The 19,255-nt window shown below is 47.2% G+C and overlaps 1 protein-coding gene across 5 annotated transcripts in view; it reads left to right on the top strand.

Moving 5' to 3' along the window:
- Positions 1-19,255, top strand: part of LOC308147364 (histone deacetylase 4-like) — a gene marked incomplete at its 5' end in the record, with an annotated part of 42,901 nt that overhangs the window by 13,789 nt on the left and 9,857 nt on the right. For 2 of the 5 annotated variants that reach the window (XM_080519482.1, XM_080519480.1), the window contains 6 exons: positions 1,238-1,306; positions 6,655-6,977; positions 9,829-9,979; positions 11,734-11,857; positions 13,158-13,276; positions 19,068-19,196. In XM_080519482.1, the coding sequence (XP_080375608.1) occupies positions 1,238-1,306; positions 6,655-6,977; positions 9,829-9,979; positions 11,734-11,857; positions 13,158-13,276; positions 19,068-19,196 (915 nt within the window). Of the gene's footprint in view, positions 1-1,191; positions 1,307-5,443; positions 5,513-6,654; positions 6,978-9,828; positions 9,980-11,733; positions 11,858-13,157; positions 13,277-19,067; positions 19,197-19,255 lie in introns of those variants that run through there. The other 3 variants (XM_080519481.1, XM_080519479.1, XM_080519483.1) reach the window with 2 other exon arrangements.

The raw sequence follows: 19,255 nt of genomic DNA, 5'->3' as shown, positions 1-19,255 counted from the left end.
GTGTGCGTGTGTGTGTGTGTGTGTGTGCATGTGCGTGGCAGTCTGGTCCAGAGAGAATTCCAGAAATAGATCATGCACAGTGAGACGCTCGCCTGTTTTCCTCTCTTTTATTCCTCCAATGGGATTTTACATGGGTTTTCATCTCACATCCAAAGGAATAATTGCATGTTTGCGCGCCTCAGATGTCTTGAAGCCGTGTGCTCAGAATATATATACGAATCAGGTGCTGATGTTTGCTAAAAATACAACCTCATATATATAGAGATGGTGTGTCTGTATTCACAGATTTGTGCAGAGACGCCATGCATGTCAATTCCTCCCTTTTGCACCGTTTCGTTGTTTCTTCATCCTTCTTTCCATCGCCTCATCCTTCCTGTCTCTCTCTCTCTCTCTCTCCCCCCATCTCTTTCTCCCCCCCTATCCCCCAATGCATCGTCCTCCTCCTCCTCCTTTTCCTCCTCCCTCCTCCTCATACTCCTCCACCACCCCTCTCTGTCGCTCTGCTTTTTATAGCCATGTCTTCCCAGGGCTCGGCAGCTACAAAAGCCTTTTCATGTTGCCACTATAATTACAGCCTACACCACTCGCATGCACACACACACACACACATGCACAGAAATACACGCACACACACACACACACACACACACACACACACACAGTAGAGGCTTGCACTGTGTCTTTGTGTCTGCATGCGTGCGCGTTGAGCGTGCGTGCTCTGCATGTGCTGTTATACACAAAAGGGTGAGCTATTTTTACCTCTCTCCTCCCCCTCCCTCTCCTCCCCCTCCTCCTCCTCATCTCCATCCCCCCCTGCCCCCCCCCCCCTCCTCCTCATCCCTCTCTGCTGCCGTTGCTGCCAGCCACATTTGCTATGCTGAGCACAGGCAGTATCAGTCGAGCCCCAACACCCCTCCTCTCGCACGCCGAACTCGACACACAACAAGCCGCACGCCAGCCGCCGAGCGCCGCTCCCTCGCCGTCTCCGCGAGTTTTCGGGCTTGATTCGCGGCACCGCCGCAGCCCCTGTACATCCGCGGCTCGCTCTCGCGCTTGCTCATGGATCAGGCGGCAGCCCAGGTGGTGGTAGCGGCGCCACGGCACGCACTCGCCGCCGTGCAGATGACCTGAAGCCCGCCGACTCGGACCGTGGTTTTTAACTGGCTGCTTGACTGCTGGAAGCTCGTCCCAATGTTGCGGACCATATTTGAAGCAGAATGTTCTCTCTCTCCCACAGAGGGAATCCTGGGAAAGGAGCAACCGCTCGAGGTCCTGAAGACATCGGCGCTCAACCACATCCCAACAGGTTGGACTCTATGTGCGTGTGTGTGTGTGTGTGTGCGCGCGTGTGTGTGTGTGCACATACGTGATTTCACTGTTAACCACCTCCCGTGTGACTTTAGATGCATCGATGGTCCTCTCATGTGTCTTGATTGACACTTGAGAGTTTGTGTGACTCATGCATGTGCAGAGCGAGACCACGCTGTTATTTACGCAGTCGCCTCACAGAGCCATTTTGTTGAATGAAAATCCAGCAGTCTGCAGCCCCGCGCCGTTTGCCAGCTCGCGATAAACTGTTATCGGACGTCTCCAGAGGAGCGGTGGCCACGGATGTGCAGCAAAACAAGCTCTGGTGCATGTCGGTGATGCTGCAAGTTCCTCAGACTGTGAGATAGTCCCAAAACAAATCAGAGCCTGAAGGAAAAAAAACAAAACATGTTTCTGTCACACTAGGACTGAGTGCATGAGTTTATTTACAAGTGGCTCCAGTGAGAAGCATTGCGGGAGCGGAGGGAGGTGGAAGCACAGAAATGAAAAGGGTTCACAGATGGAGATGAGGTAATGTGAAGTAGAAACGGCTCTGAGGTAATATATGCATAATGCATTATCTAATTCCATAATGAGGAAGCTTAAACTGCTCTTTGCTTTCCATTTCAAACCACTGAGAACAGTTTGGATTTTTCCTGGAGAAAATAATGAAAGGGAGTAATTGTGCGGTTCATAATTTGCTCCCCGTGCTGCTCCTTCTGTTCCTGATGAGCAGGAAGGTGCTGTGGCTAAACTCACACTGCCTGTTGCTGTAGGAGAACAAATAAACAACAACTGAAGTTTTTATAACCACCTCTCTCTCGCTCTCTCTCTGGCACCAAGCAGCCTTCACATGTTCTCTCATGTTGTCGGGGTTATTTGCCTCGTGCCTCCGGCGAAGCTGATAAAATATTGAAATCCACCCGAGGGACTTCATCAGATATTCTTGAAATCTGTTGTCTTGGATACGGAGCTGCCGGGACCTCCGTGTCGGTTCGTGACCTGGACCTGTTTGGGTGTCGGCAGGTGGAGCGTGCGCCTGTCCAATTGAGCGTCATATCACAAGAAAAAAAAAACAATAAACAAAAAAACAAACAGGCCGTGAAGTGTAACTGCTGCACGGAGTCACAACTCATCTCGCATTCATGTGATGATGACTTCAGGCGATTTCACCTGGATGTACCTGATCTGTGAAATAGTGAGTGGATTTGTTGGGATTCCAACTCCGGTCCTCCACACTCGCAACTGAAACTTGATTAAAATTGAATAAAACACCCAAAAGTACACAATAAATTTGTGTTATTCCGATTCTATTTGAAATTATTCACAAACACGTCCCCAATCGTCAAAAAGACGTCAAAGAGAAATTACGAATGTATGAAATACGCCCACTTTGCTCGCAAAACATGGAATCGTTAACCCGAAACACCATCTTATGGTACAAAATGTTACTGTGATGCCCGAAGTGGATCCAGTTGTTCAACTTGCTGAGGCATTTGTTCAGCTTTGTTTTCTGGAATATTTCCTAATTGGAAATATTTCCTAAGAACAGCCTTTTTCACTTAATTTTCCAAATGTAACATCGCAAAAAATAGATATTTTTTTTCTGATCTCACAAGACTAAACATTTTATAGGTCAAACGTTGTTATAAAAATAAATTGCCTCATTGTGATTATGATTTAATTACCATTATTGACAGAGGTGGATTTAGACGGTGACCCAGTTGAAGTTCACTAAGTTTTAATGTATAAAATTTGATTAAAATGTCTTAGAGGATTAAATTCATGCAGACGTTCATGTCAAAAGAGGAATAGTCATGATAGCAGCTGGTTATTGTCTTCACTGGGAATTCTTTTATGTATTTACAAAAGTACATTTCAACAGCATACTTTTTGACTTTGTTATTAATCATCTGAAAAAGTGACCGTCTACTGTTGATAATAAGCTCTAAAAAAAAGTTTAAAATTCTCACAAGATGCATTCACCGTGCCGATGTCTCATGATCCTGCCCAAGCGTCGGTAAACAACCACACAGATTCACCTGGTATAGATAACGTCGGTCTGTACCAGAGTGCGTGGAGAGCAACTGACGGGAAACTGACAGGAGCGGAGAGGCACAGGGGAAACATGCAAACAGGAGCGTGCCGACCGGCCCGTCTCGTTCCGGCTGCAGGCTTTCCCGCTTGTCGTGGAGGTGAGGGACAAGTGCTGGCTTGCCTGTGGCGGAGCAAGACGCGCCGCATCGCCAAGCCACGCCCTCCCCGCTCCTCCTCCCCTCCGCCCGGGTCGCAGGAGGTCACATTCCTCACCTCCCCGGCGGTTCAAACTCCGACCGACACATGTGCTCCTTGATCAGAGCCGCCGCTCTTCTTCATCACCCCTCCTGAAGCGGAGGATCTATTAACGCCTGCCGCTCCGCATCGCCTGGTATAAATAGAGGAGTTGTGGCGTGAGCCCGAGGGGACGTAAACAGATTGTGATTTGTTGGGCGACGGAGGGAAGAGACGGGGGATGGAGGCAGGGTGGTGAAGGAGAGACAAGAGGAAGGAAATGCCCTCAGAGAGGAGGCTGACGTGTGGTATTGCCGCGGTATTGTGGGGAGCCGCGGCCGTCTGCATTCTGAATTGTCAGAGAGATCCCCTCTCATGCTTAAGAAATCAGAGTTGGAGAAGATGAGAGGAGCATGAAGGTGGGGTCTCCTCTGTGAAGTGGCAGCTTCAGATCTGAGAGGAAACTTTATTTAGAGAGAGAGAAAAACCCTCACAGCTCATCTGCTGTCACACTGATCCAGGTACTTCTGTCAGCTCCCCCGAGACGCACGTTCCCTCGCTGCTTAGCTGTCTTTTATCGGGCGAATCAGTAAACGCCGCTACGTGTGTGACGTATGCACAGACGCCAGATATCACAGTTTATCTCTCTTCACACGGCCATGCGTGCGTAGTTTGTGTTTCGATGCGGAAGGAAACTTTAAATGAACTTCTTCAGTCATGGTGGCTGAAATGTGTTTTTTTTTAAAGTTATGCAATATACTTTCAATATCACAAGTCACACGTAAGAAGTTCAATTTTCCAAGTGTACACATTTGAGTATATCTTGATAAGTTCCTTCCTTTTGAAAAAAAGTATGTGGTTCAAGCTTTTATTGAGCTTGAACCACAAAAATAACACAATCTTGTACATACAATAAGAATACAGCTATTTATGAGCAAGCTTAGTAAATTAGCACAAAAAAAACCCAAAGATGTCCACTCTATTCTGTCTATTTCTATATTTTTGAGCAAAATAAATGTGTCCTTGTGAATTCAAGTGTCATGAATTAAAACTTCTACCATGAGGTGCACCGGATGTATTTGGGTTTAACACCCGTCTCACTGTTAAAAAGTGCAGTGAGTGAGACGTCCTGCTCATTATTCCAAGATAACTTGTTCTTCTATATTCCTGTGGCGCCACTTCATTGGCTATGGTGTATTTAGACTGGGAAGTATTTCTGTACTTGCTATTGATTGATTTACTTTTCATCCAACGGGAACTTTTAATGCAAAACGTTTTCCTAAAAATGTAACGCTTATGCATCTCGTCAATAATAATGCGAAAGGGAGAGATGGGGGGGGGGAGAGGGAGAGGTGTTGGGATGAAATGCAGAGATATTTGATGCACTACAAACCAGCGTGGAGGGTTTTCCTTGGCCTCAGAAGCAAGGAAAGCAGGTCGAGCGAGGAGAAGAGAGCGAGGAGTGTGTGTGTGTGTGTGTGTGTGTGTGTGTGTGTGTGTGTGTGTGTGTGTGTGTGTGTGTGTGTGTGTGTGTGTGTGTGTGTGTGTGTGTGTGTGTGTGTGTGTGTGTGTGTGTGTGTGTGTGTGTGTGTGTGTGTGTGTGTGTGTGTGTGTGTGTGTGTGTGACGTGGGTTCCTGGAAAAGCAGAGGGCTGCAGAATAAACAGGCTGCATGCCTGAGACTGCCCTGTGATGTCACCACTGGGCAAGCGAGGGATGAGGGGAGGAGAGAGAGAGAGAGAGAAAGAAAGAAAGGAGCAGGGCAGGAGGGAAGAGGAGGAGGAGGAGGGAGACAGAGACGCCCATCAGGTTAAAACAAACGAGGGGATGAATGCCAAGCCATAAGTGCGGGAGGTGTAGAGCGGTCGGAGCAGCCGGGAGCACAGCGTCACTCCCTGACGGAGCAGGAGTGGAGGAGAAGAGCTCTGTGATGGGTAACCACACACTTCTCTGTTTGGGAGCGAGCGATCGGTGTGCTGCGAACTGTGTGTGTGTGTGTGTGTGTGGGTGTGTGTGTGTGTGAGGCTGTTGTTGTTGTGTCGGGGACTGGATCTCTGCAGGAGAACATTATGTACAGGGGGAGTGTGTGTGTGTGTGCGTGTGTGCGTGTGTGCGTGTGTGCGTGTGCGCGTGTGCGCGTGTGCGCGTGTGCGTGTGTGTGTGTGTCACTGATGTATCTACTAAGATTGCACCTCCTGCGTCCCGGCTCCGTCTCTCCGCTTGAACTTGATCTCCCTCCGCATGGAGCCCCGGGTTAATGGCTCCCTACCCTCTGACACAACTGCACATTTGATTTAATTCATATAAATCTGAGCCACGCTCGCCCGCCTCACCTCTTCTCGTGACCTATAATTTTGGTTTTAGTCGATCCTTATCAGCTTGCGTTGCCCGTCTTCTTCGCGGCGTCCTTTCCTATTCATTTCCTCCGAACGGTCCCGCGCACTTTGGAATGATTTGAATCTGAGTTATCTCTTTCTGAATGAGATGTGCAGAGATAAGACGCAGCTCTACTTGTCACAGACAAAAACTGCTATTAAATGCAGCCGCCGGCGTGTTTGCAGGGACCCTCCTCTTCATAGAGACTCTGATTCACAGTCTCACACTGTGAGGTGACTCATCCTGATTCACGTGCAAGTCTGACCAAATCTAAAGTTTTTTTTTTTTTTCTGCATTGTCCCACTGCAGCCTCCTCTGCCAGGTCCTCTTATATGTCATTTTGGTGCAATCTGTGGGACATTTTGGTGATAAGTCTGACTGAATTGTTCATGTGGATTTGTGTGTGTGTGTCTGATGTGTGTGTGGCTCCTTGTAAACATGTAGTGAAATAATCCGGCCCTGTTTGTTCAGATTTACTGCGGAGGAAGCTGCTTGATTGGAGGGCTTCCTGTGCGGTGGTTTGCGGGCTGCACACCTCGCGCTGGTGAACGACGTCCTTGTCGTGTGCAGGTTGAGAGTTTTTGTGCCTGCGGAGAAGAGATTAGAGCAGAAAGTGGCGGTTGTTTTTTTTTTCTAGAGCATTGCACCATTTGCTGTTCTCTCTCCTCTCTTTAATGAGAAACCCCTCTTCTTCCTGCAGTGGACATCAACTCTGCGCTGCCCCTGCGTCTCCCTCCTGCTGCCATCCCCATGGACCTGCGCGTGGACCACCACCAGCAGCAAGGGTCCCCTCTCTCGCCGCCCGGCCAGCAGTCGCCCGGTCCCCAGGCCGGCGGCGGCGGCGGCGGTGGCGGTGGCGGCGGCGGCGTGGGGGCATCTGTGCGCGAGCAGCAGCTGCAGCAGGAGCTGCTGGCCCTGAAGCAGAAGCAGCAGATCCAGCGGCAGATCCTCATCGCGGAGTTCCAGCGGCAGCATGAACAGCTGTCCCGTCAGCACGAGGCCCAGCTCCAGGAGCACATCAAGGTGAGGCCCTCCGTCCTCAGGATAGCATGGCGCACAGCAAGTCCTGCTTTTTTTTTTAACACACAAATATATCAAAATCTCTACAAAAAAAAAAAAACCCTTCAAACTGTCCTTGAACGCCTCTCAGACAGTGTAAACTAGCACTGGATGTTTCTTATTTATGTAGCGTCATTCTGGAGCAATGAAACTCAAAGTCGCTTTGTGTTTATTATTGCTCTGTTGTTTAAATGTGCATCATCTCTGGACGCCTCTAAACAGCATTTCACTCAAAATCAGAAGAAATGTCCCGGCCGTTCAGACTGAGATTGGATTATGCTGTTCAAACGTCATCTCTGTCCATTCTGTGCCAATTTTACCTCCAGTGAACGTAGTCTGAACTGAGAAAACTCATTTTATCCACTCTGACACAAATGTTATTTAAATGGAAATTACCTCAAGAATTTTATCTTTTGTCGTGATAAATTGTATTTTTCTTAATTTTTTTTATTGTCAACATAAGATAAGATCTTGAAAATTATGAATTACTCTTACAAAAGCACAAGCCGTGCACCTCAGAAACCCTCCCTGGGGTCCTGGATATATTGAGTCGTTGGTTCTGAAGCCGGCAGCACAGACTCCAATAACAGGAGGTGTTTGGTTTGTGTTGTTGCTGGTTATGTAACCTGTTGTAGCTCCGCTCTAAATATCAGCAGCTGTAACGTGACCTCAGACGCGAGGGAGCAAAACAAAGTGTGGGCCGCCGTTCTTTGCCCGCTTTTGTGAGGAAAATTGCACAGAACGGAGTCGGAGTGACCTGGAAATACAATCTGGATCATCACAACCACGCTGAGGCTGGAGCTGTAATACACCGGGACTCCTTACCCTAACCCCAACTCCACGTCATGCAAAATACTGACTTTATGCTAACAGATCAATGTGCATTGATGCAATCTGATTTTTAATATTTGGAATAGTTTGAATAGCTTCTGCTTTTATTGCGTTTTAAAAGTAAAACAGCAGAGCTTCAGCAGAGAAGCTGCTTTTTATTTTATTTATTTTTCAATGATGAGAGACATTTCATCAGCTGCCTCTCAACGACTTTTATCTTCCGGACTCTTATTATAAGATGTTTCCTATGTTGTCCCCCCGTCTTACATCACAGTCTTTTCTAAATCTCTTTACCGTCTGGAGGTTTTCCCGGTTCTGTAGCTTTCATGAGAAGAATTTTAGGTATTTGGATCCAAGTTTATGTTGCGTTCATGCAGCTGGGAACTGGGAGAGTCACCAGTTGGGAAAGATTGATAAAATACCTTGAAGCATCCCGAAGCAACAGATGTCTGTTTGCAGGAGTCTACGGGTCGTCGTGCTTTTCTTATGCGACTTTTCAGGAGGTTAGAAAGAACGTCCTCGCGGCGCCCACACACGTTTGCGTTGTTTATCCTGTTCTGCGGGTCAATACCATCTATTAGCTCCACTATCTGCCTCCTGTAAAGCGATGGCGTCCGCTCTGTTGGGTCTCGCCGTGACGCTGAGGGATGAGCGGCGAGGCCCGGCCTCGCAAAGCGGGAAAAAAGGAAGCTGTGTGTGTCTGGGTTTACGCAGCCACAAGGGTTTTGTGTGTGTGTGTGTGTGTGTGTGTGTGTGTGTGTGTGTGTGTGTGTGTGTGTGTGTGTGTGTGTGTGTGTGTGTGTGTGTGTGTGTGTGTGTGTGTGTGTGTGTGTGTGTGTGTGTGTGTGTGTGTGTGTGTGTGTGGGGAGGTTATTTTGAGCCGTTGCCACCTACTCAATCCCCGATCCTCAAACCTTGATTGAAATGCAAGGAGAGGGGCAAAAAACAAAAAAAAAGAACCCATTGAGGCTGGACCCGGGCCAGAGAGCTGTTCTCACGAGCCCCTCCTCACCTTCTTCTCACCTTCAGCCACTAATTTATTCACAGACGCGTCTCAAACATTTGATTCACCCTCTCGGTAAACAGCTGCTCGTGTCCCGGCGACTGAAAACACGCCGCCAGGAGTTGATTACACGGCGTTACAGTAAACCCATCAAATATTGCCATTGGACATGCGGCGATAAGGGAGGGAGGTGGAGGGCGGCGGGTGGATTCCTTGGCACATCAGTGAGGGGTCATTATGTAGCTGGCTGACTGTGAGAGCGCGCACGCACGCACGCACGCACGCACGCACGCACGCACACACGCACACACGCACACACACACACACACACACACACACACACACAGCCAGCCTCTTTATTGGACATTACACACACATTAAAGAGTTATTGAGAGTCTTGATTTGTACAAATTAAGGCTTTCCCCTAAAAAAAAAAGAAAAAAAAAAAGAAGCTTGTATTCAACAGGTGTTACATTCACGTGAGCACATTTTAGCGCTTTCAGTTTTTCTTTCGGGACAAGCCGACACACCTGAGGCGGGTTTGAACCCAGCACCACGTATTTCCACATTCGAAGCCTTTTGCAGATTGCTCTTCTCTATTTTTCAGCATACGATGAGGAAGTAGGCAGATTGGATTCTGTGTTTTGCTGAAGCCTCCTTGCCGGTAAAATTGTTTGTATTTATTTAGAGTCTTCAGCCTGGAGTTTTTATAGGGATGGCAAAAGGTTTTTATTTGATTGCATTAAGCAGCTGTCTGACGTATTTACCTCAGATGGCGGCTCGGGCAGACCAGGAGTGGAGCGTAAGGAGGGAATTGATCGCATTTAAACGGAGGAATGGGATCCTGATGTATGCGGTCTGCAGGAAAAACATGTTCCAGTGAATTTCCAAGCATTGCTCAGCGGTTCTTGTACCTTGTGACCCCGCGAAGTCTCCGTGTCGACCTCAGCCCACGTGAATGTGGTGTTTTCCGTCTTGCAGCAGCAGCAGGAGCTCCTGGCTCTGAAGCATCAGCAGGAGCTGCTGGAGCACCAGAGGAAGATGGAGAACCACCGTCTGGAGCAGGAGCTGGAGAAACAGCAGAGGGAGCAGAAGCTGCAGCTGCTCAAGAACAAGGAGAGGGGGCAAGAAAGTAAGAAAACACGAAATACAGGTTTTTTTCTCCAAATGTGGCGGAAAATCAAAGGTTCAAATTTGTACAAAGTCTCAAGGCTCAAACTTGATCTGACTCCAAAATGTTTTAGTTTTAAAGGGGTCATATTTTACAGCTTTCACTTTCAAATGGTTCTTGTTGGTCCAAAAATGTTGTATTCCAAGTTTATTGCCCCAAATCCACCTTTTCCTTGATTTTCCTTCATTTGAATATTGGATCATAGGAGCTGCATTCAGAATCTGCTGTGTCTGTGTGAGCTGGACTGGCTCCGCCCACACACGCCCATCTATGGGAAGAGGAGGAAGTACTTCCTCTCGCGGTGCCATGTGCCAGAGCAGAGCTGCCTAATTGTGGGAGGAGTCAAAGGGGGAGTAGCCTCCCTTGATTGGGATTGGCTAAACCCCCGATGACACTATAGTTGTTAGCACTTAGTCCAAGTTAACCCAGATAGTGGGAGGAAGATGCTCTATAGTCCAGATGTTAGCGTTGCTCAAAAGAAACAACAAAACAGCCGAGATGAACTCCTCGTGTGCAGATTGCTCAGGAACAACCTCCAAGGTTGTCAGAGTTGTTTGTGTGCGTCGACACACGTGCGTTGTTTGCGTGTCTCCGTTTTGCTTGGAGAGGCGGCGTGTTTACCGTGGTAAGCGAGCGGCGTGAGCCCGGTGGCCTTGGCGGGTGCTCAGCTGAGTTATTGCCGCCGCCCGCTGGACGTCTCTCAACAGCTCATTGAAAGCGGTTCGCTCGCTGTATGGAAAACGGTTACAGGTGGAGGCTGCAGTGTTTGCTCTCACATGTCCCCCACGCCACCATGCTTTGTGGGCCTCACTGCCTCCACACTCCGCTTTACACTCTATTTTCCTTCCATCGTCTGGCGGATACTAATTAGTCTCTTGTTCGTTTTTTTTTATGAATCAGGACGGTTGAAGACGGTCCTCCACTTGCTTGTTTTGACCGTAATAATCAATTTACAGTCATTTTCAAAACTGAAAAGTGCTAATTTGTCACACTAGAGGAGCTTCTGTGAAGAATAAATCACTCATATTTAAAGTCGTTTTCTACCAGTCAGACAAATTGATGAATTTACTTAATGGTTCAACCTCCAAATTAATCTTTAAGCCCTCTGGCTTCCAAGATTCCATAGAAATACATCACAACCAAGACCATTGTTTGATAATAATTACTGAAATTAATGTGTCAATTGAGGTCCTCTTAAAAAAATAACATGTTTTCAAGGCGTCACACTAACTCTCTTTTTGTTGCTGTTTTAGCTTTTTTCTCCTTAAATTTGAAATTTCTGAAAACGCCAAGTCTCCTCAAGAAGACTGAGCTTGCTATCATGCCAGTCTGGGGTAATTTGACACCTGCTTCACTAGAATTTACACCAGCCTCTCTGTAATCTAACACAAACCTTGCTCTGAATTGACTCAAGCCTCACTATAATTTGACACCAACCTCACTGTAATTTGACCACGGATGAACAAATGGAGAAATCTGTTGAAACAAGTGTTCAGTGCTATCTTAAACCTTTATTTTAGCCTCAAACTCAAGTTAATAAGTGAAGACATGTTTAATATGAACTTGCAACATCATAACAATTTGCATATATCGAAAAATCGCCTGTTTTAACTGGTTTTGTGTGAAACATCTTGCTCCAGACTCACTCGATACCACAACAGTGCGAAGTTTCCTCAGTTTCTGGGTGTGACGGTGTGTTGTTGCTCCTCCTGCAGGCGCAGTGGCCAGCACTGAGGTGAAGATGCGTCTCCAGGAGTTCGTCCTGAACAAGAAGAAAGCTCTGGCCCAGCGGAGCCTCAACCAGGGGTGTCTACCCAACGACGCCCCCTACTGGTACCGGTGAGGAGCTCTCAGCCACCCGCGCCTCATGTCCGTCATCACCTGAGTCTCACGGACAAATCGATACCACTCGTGTTAGTTTACGAGCTGGAAAAGCACTTAAACGTGGTGCCTGTAGTTTTTATCGTCGTTCATCTTCGCCGCGAGCTTCAGAAGGAATCGAGCTGCAGGTCCTTCTAAGTTTGGACGGCGATTCCTCTCCCACAGCAGATGAATAATGTATTGGATTGTGTCTTAATGTGTCAGCGGGCTTCCTCCCCTCCTCAGCTGCCGCACTGTGTGAGCCTGACGGATCCAGCAGGGCTACAAAACACACACACACACACACACACACACACGCTCAGGCAGGATATTGGAAGCTGATGATAGGGGCTCTTCTGCCCAGCACTTGAATGTTTATCGCAGCGTCTCTCCAGCCATCTGTAGGTGTGCTCACTCGTCGTGTCTCGTGTTTGCGTTGCCTGCGAGCGACCGGGCGAACGGAGCGATCATGCAAACGCCAAGGATCTCGTAGGTAAATGTGTTTCGGTCACATTTGCCTAAGTCGTCTCGCTCTCGGACTGTCCGGCGGAGTTCAGTCAGGCTTCTGTTGCTGGTGAAGGGAGGGGAGCTGGATTGCGTCTCAGGTTTGAATCCAGTCACATTTCAAACTGCCAGCCGCTTCCCCAACGCACCGCCAGGGGCGACAAGCCAACCTCTCAAAAACGTTATTGTGAATCAGACAACCTCCAGCAGCATCATTTATTCCACAAAGTCGACAAACTTGAGTCTCTTCTTTCCGAACGATCCCGGATGGAAATATTTATCCTCTCTCTGGGCTCCCGCTCCCTTTTCGGGAATGTGTACATCCGCTTGTCAGGAGCATGCATTTAGTCCGAAGCCAGCCGGGCTTAACTTCGCCTGCTAACGCCACCTCGTTGTGCGGGCAGCGAGCAGATGGCGGCACATGTCGGCGCCCTCTCCAGCGGATTTGCATGATGGTTTAATCGTACAGATCTATGACGGCCACGAAGTTGGTTACTTTGTTGGGATTACTCAGCCACACGTGTGCTGTGTCATCAGTCTTTGGCCTTGTGGCGCATGTTTCAACACTGTGTGTGTGTGTGTGTGTGTGTGTGTGTGTGTGTGTGTGTGTGTGTGTGTGTGTGTGTGTGTGTGTGTGTGTGTGTGTGTGTGTGTGTGTGTGTGTGTGTGTGTGTGTGTGTGTGTGTGTGTGTGTGTGTGTGTGTGTGTGTGTGTGTGTGTGTGTGTGTGTGTGTGTGTGTGTGTCTTTGTCTTTGTCTTTGTCTTTGTTTGACAGCAAAACCCAGCACAGTTCTCTGGACCAGAGTTCGCCTCCACAGACCGGCGTGTCCACGTACAATCACCCGGTGCTGGGTGTCTACAACCCCCGGGACGACTTCCCACTGCGAAAAACTGGTACATCACACACACACACATGCACGCACGCACACACAAACACAAGTTCTGGCAGTGCAGGCTGATCTATCCGTGAGAGGATTACACAGCCGTATTTTGAAGCTACACTGTTCAGTCGCTGCACTGCAGACTCGCATCTCGTACACTTCAGATGGCATCGGGGCCGTGCACCATTAATCACATGCACATTAGGCTGACAGCGTCTCCCGGCGTCCCCTCACACCTAAGCGAGGATGGTTCAGGAGATCAGCAGAGCGAGAGTGGAGTCTTTCACCATTTTGGCATCTTTATTAGATTTTATCATTTCCTTTTCCTCGGGTGCCATCTTAACACAAATGTTCTGCGTCTGATAATTCGAAAAGTAACGTTTTCTCCCGGAATTTCTCCAAAAGCACACCATTGTGCTGCCGTTAATATACGCCCTAATTGCGTTTTAAAACCAACAGGCTCTTGTGAATCTTACTTGAAGGCTTTGTGAGTTAAAACCCTCTCTTCAATCAGCGCAACAATTACCGCAGGAGTTCCCCAAGGCTCTATCCTCGGCCCATTAGATTTTCAAATTTCATTGATGCCCCTGGTTCAAGCAGTTCGTAATTGCAGCTAGTATATTGACAATACTCTTTGTTTACTTGCTCAACACTTAATGCGTTGGTAACATTAAATCTAATTCACTTTGTTGTTAATGAAACAGGAATTTAGTTTTTTTTAAGGGAGAAAACAAGGCTACAAATCTTTGTGTGTTTGAACGCTGCCAATGAACCAACATTAACTACTAACAGGCCCCTCCAGAACCCCCAGGAGAGGCCTGTCTCACACTTTGCAAACCACTGGGTTAGAAAATGGAAATAAAGAGCTGTTATTTAAGTATTTCCTGTTTTCAAAAAGCAGCCTAACATGGCAAAATTCAAGTCACGGGCCAAATATTTCAGAGTACAAAAACACTGCATCACAATGCGGCTCCTTTTGAACTTCACATATCACACAAAGCAGAGAAAATACAAACGTGTATTGTTGCACACTAGCTGTTTGGTACATTGATGCTATTTGTTTAAACTACGCGTCTCTTTTCTTAAATCTGCTTGTTCCCACCTGGAACGACCCCTACTTTTCAATGAAGCAAGCAAATTCTTTTAATTCAGCTTTTCTTTGGGTTTTTTTTTGGGGGGGGGGGTTTTGTCCCACCGTGAAAGTTACTGAATTACCAGAAATACAAAAGTGTCTGAAATGTCTGCACGTGTCAAACTGTAATCTGAGGAATGTGTTAATTTTGACTTTCATCTTCTTCTAACTGAACTTGTCTGGGGGGAAAAAAGAAAAAAGAAAAAGCAGCCGCGCTCATGTGCAGAGGAGCTTGTTTTCTTTTCAGTTCAGGACAAACCTTGTCAAAGCTTGTTAAAGTCACTGTAACGCTGCAGAATGTGCCATTGGAAAAACGTTGTCTCGTGGCCCGCGATATTAACGTCTTCAGAGTGAAACCAGCTGTTCCCAGTGTGTTTTTGTCAGGTGTGTGTGTGTGTGTGTGTGTGTGTGTGTGTGTGTGTGTGTGTGTGTGTGTGTGTGTGTGTGTGTGTGTGTGTGTGTGTGTGTGTGTGTGTGTGTGTGTGTGTGTGTGTGTGTTAGCTGTGTGCGGCTGCGTAAAGTGTGAGCGGTGCGTGCGGTGGTGTAGCCGTGAAGCAGCGGTCGTCTTACAGTGCAATTATTCACTTAGCGCAGCGGCGGGCGGCTGCAGCCAGCGCTCCAGCCCTGTTGACTCTGAGCCTTCTTCGGGCTGCTGGCTACGACAACACACAGACCACAGTTGACACTGGCCCACACAGCTACATTCCTCCCCGGGAGAGCAGCAGGAGCAAGGAGAAGAGCGAGAAGAGAGGGGACCATTTTCCAGTTAAAACAAAACTGCATTCGTCTAATTTTTTTTTTTGTATGTATATATATAAAAAAAAACACAGCAGGATTTAAAGAAGTGGCAGCACACTCCTAAAAACCTGTTTCATGTAGAGAATTGGCGTAGAGATGGCGACCGGCCCTGAGACGTCAGCCGGGCCCCTGGTTTCTAAAAGAGTGAGGATTGTGGCGCGCTGCAGGCAGAGAGGGGAACCTATGCCACCCTGATATTTGCCCACAGCCGTGACGTGCTTTGCGGGGTTTACTTATGGTAATGCCCGCTCGGGGAGAATTTAGAGGCTCTTTTATATCACCGCCAAGCCGTAGAGTTGAGGACTGGAACCCGGGACTCCCAGCAACGGTGGAAAGGAGCAACAGCGCTCTTTTTGTGCGTCGCCCGTCGTCTCTGTCCGATTCGACGTGAGAAGCGGAGTGGAGGTTGCTTTTACACCCGGTGCTCTTCCTGCTGTATCCAGGATTCGAACCGACTGTTTTCAAACTAAATTACCTGTTTTGCTCCACTTCATGTCGCTATTTTACAAGATAAGTTAGATTGTTATCGACTTAAACAGTCGAACAAAAATAGTTTTTATCCAAGTGAATAGTTGTTGAAATGAACAAGAGTTGTAGCGATTTTGTTTTTGTCCTCAAAGTTGCAGGAAATTAGTGGGGATCATTTCTGCTGCTGCGAAAAAGGTTGCATGACAAGCGATTAGACTCGCGAGCAGCCTTTAAAACGACGAGCCCTTCTTGTCCAGCACACATTCAGGGGTGAGAGCGCATCACATGAACAACGCCCTGCATGGAACTTTCCCTCAGGAAGACATAGACGGGCTGCGAGAGAGTGAGGCCCTCCTAACTGACTCACTGTGGGCTTTGATAGAGCAAAGCAGGTTTTTCCTTTTTCTTTTCTTTCTCATGCCAAACTGGGGCATCCCATGCTTCTCGTGGATACAATAGTACACTGGGAGCACAATACACATGCTTGAGTTCGATTTCCAACTGTATAGCTTGTCTGTAAATAAAAAGCAACATGCAGGACGTTGCTCGCTGAATGCACAGCCTATAATCTCAGTTTAACATGGCGACAATACAGGGTTTGTGCAGCGACCTTAGTGTGTTCGCGTTTCTCTCAGGTCGCAACTAAAGCTCTCATCCTGCAGCACGGAGCTCCATTTAAAAAACTGCCACCACGGTTTTAGTCTCGGAAGTCAAGCAGCGCGTGGTGTTGTTTTCTCTCGAGTCCACTCAAAGAGAGGAGCGAGTCTCTTCACAGGTATCGACGTTTTGTCCCATCGATCCCTCTCTGCCGTCATACCCGATCGCTCAGCTTTTAACGCACGTTTTCACTCTCGAAGCCTGACAAATCTGTTTCAAAAAGCTGCTTCTTTCTTTGTTTCACCCATCATTTGCATCAAATTAAAAGATGAAACTATCTTCTTTCTTCAGCCGCGTAACGTAAGTTTAAGTTTCGAAATATCGTTTCAAATGAAAACTTTTCCCCGATGAAGAACATGATTACAAGAGGAGACGCAAGACGAATCTCTTTCTTGGAAATCCGACAAATCAATCAAAGTTTCCCATCAGACAGTTTCTGTGGGTCCGCTGCCAGGTCTTTGCGAAAACATTTCTCTCCATTTTCTGCTGAAAATGTGGTTAAAGCACCGAGAACATTTGGCTCACCTTCGTGTCCTGCACAGAGTGGACCAGCGGTGATTAAAGAGTCAGATCTTATAAATGAAACTATGGGCCTCATTAGGTCGACATCACAAAAGCAGACAGCAGCAGCTTCTGAATTTAAAAAAAAGGGGTTTTTAGTGAGCAAGGTGGTTATCTGAGGGGGATTTCTGGATGTTTTTTGGTGGAATATCCCCATAAAATGAATACAGATGCAACAGTGAACGCTATAAATGACACCCAGGGTAGTTAACTTGTTAATCAGTGCTTTATGAAAATCTATCTCAATTTTCCAGGACTTTTTAATTGTCTTCTGCATAATACTTTAGTCTGAAGGTTTAAAAATCCCATTAATGAACATAGATTGTCAGGAACTCATAGTATCGTAACTCCCATCAGCATTAATTGGTTTGACTCCATCTGGACGGAGCTCTCCTTCCCACTTTGTGCTACTGTACCTTCACACTTCATTTTTCACACTTCTCTCTTTTTCCACACGTTTATTTTTACCCGACGCTGCAAACGCGACCAAGTTCATGTTTGATGAATGTTTCTGCAGAGGAAAGTTTGCTCCGGGGGGCGGTGGGGGGGGGTGTTTCACTCCTTCTACCTGTGGCCCCCTCCCATCTGAAAAAGAAAGATTTATGATAGCAGATGGATCTGGTTGTGTCGTCGCCGGGGACCGCTTTTGGACTCCTTTTGATGTTTAAAAATTGGATAATGAATAGCAAAATTATCTCAGGTCGCTGATTGGCAGGACAAAATAAACAGAGCATTAGTCACCACGGCCTGAGCCAAGGTGACATGCCGTTCCCTTCTCTCTGTCTCCATTCACAAGTCTGGGACAGCGCAAACAAAGGACCCAAAGGCTTTTAGGCCTTCAGTCACAGCCCCCAAATTGAAATTAATTACTCTTTCGCTGCCATGTCTTTGGGAAAATGTATCAGAATTAGACTGGTTACCGAAGCATCAAAATCGGAGGGAGGAACTGAGCTGGAAATGAATAGCAGCATGTCACAGTTTGTCTCACCAGCAGGTTTCATAACCGAGCGGCTATGTGGAAGGTGCTTCACGTCAGATCAGTGCATCGAGGTGTCCCGTTCAAACCCCGTCCGGGGCAAATCATTTGACACTGTTAGAAAAAGAGAAAAGGAGCGACCTCAATGTGAAGATTGTCGTTTTAACAATTATTTCTGTCTCAGTCTGAGCTGGCAGGAAACCAAAGTCACCAGGGGAGGGAAACAGAAGGCAATGTTGTGCATAACACTCTTCTCTCTCCTGTCAGAATATATATTTATATCATGTGAACAACCAGCCAAGAAAGCTAAATACCTACCGACCTTCCTATAAATCATCCTGCAGCCAACCAGTGATACTTTCCTGTCAACCAAGCATTCATGAACTGATAACCTATCTTAGTCAATTAATCAGCGTATCAAGCAAAGAAGACATCTAATCAATCTCAGGTAACTTACCAATTTCCAGTCAGTTCAATCAAACGACCAACCTACCGTCAACTGGTTCGTCGATGCAACAGTTTATCAAACTCAATCAATCATCAACCAGCCTACCCACTTAACTACTAATCAATCAACCAACTAGTCAATCAATCCTTAAAGCTATTAGCCGTTATTCCACTGTCAAACAATAAATAAACCAGCAGACTCGTCTACCAACCAACCATTTAATGTATTATTCAATCAATTAATCCACAAAACACAGCTTTTGTAAAGTAAAATGTCCAGAAAACCCAAAGCGGAAGTCGTCTTCCAGAGAGACGAGTTCATTCTGATACTTGAGTCGTCGTGAGTTGACCTTTCTCACGCTGCAACGAGAATCAGTGACGCTCCTCTCTGTTGGAACAACGATCCAACTGAGGCGCGGCTCCTTTTTAATAATAGTTCAGTGGGACTCCAGATGATTATCAGGATTCAGAAAGTGTCTGATGAGTGATTGTGTGAAGTGATTGATTTCTTTTTTTCACTTGGATCCCCATCACCTTTCACCCAGTGTTTTAAGTGTTCCTGATGTCCGCTCATGGAAAAATACAACTTTGTAATACAAAAGCATAATAAATTTGTCTGAAATGTGAAAAGAGGATATCAGAGGTTTCATTCCAGGGGGCAACATCCAATCAGACGAAATGACAGATCAGTTGAGAGCATCTCACGTGAACAATTTCCACAAGCGAAAGCAGCGTTTCACTGCAGATCACATTGTGTCCTTTCAGCCTCGGAGCCCAACCTGAAGCTGCGCTCGCGGCTGAAGCAGAAGGTGAGCGAGCGCCGGAGCAGCCCGCTGCTGCGCCGCCGGGACAGCCCCATCACCACCGCCAAGAAGCGCTCGCTCGACATGGCAGGTAGGAGAGGCACCGACATAACGCCGCCCGCTATCCAAAACCTCAAAAGTTGTTGATAT

The sequence above is a fragment of the Blennius ocellaris genome, assembly GCF_963422515.1.
Source record: "Blennius ocellaris genome assembly, chromosome: 24".
In the NCBI taxonomy this organism is placed as follows: Eukaryota; Metazoa; Chordata; class Actinopteri; order Blenniiformes; family Blenniidae; genus Blennius; species Blennius ocellaris.
This window is presented reverse-complemented; position numbering and strand designations above follow the sequence as displayed.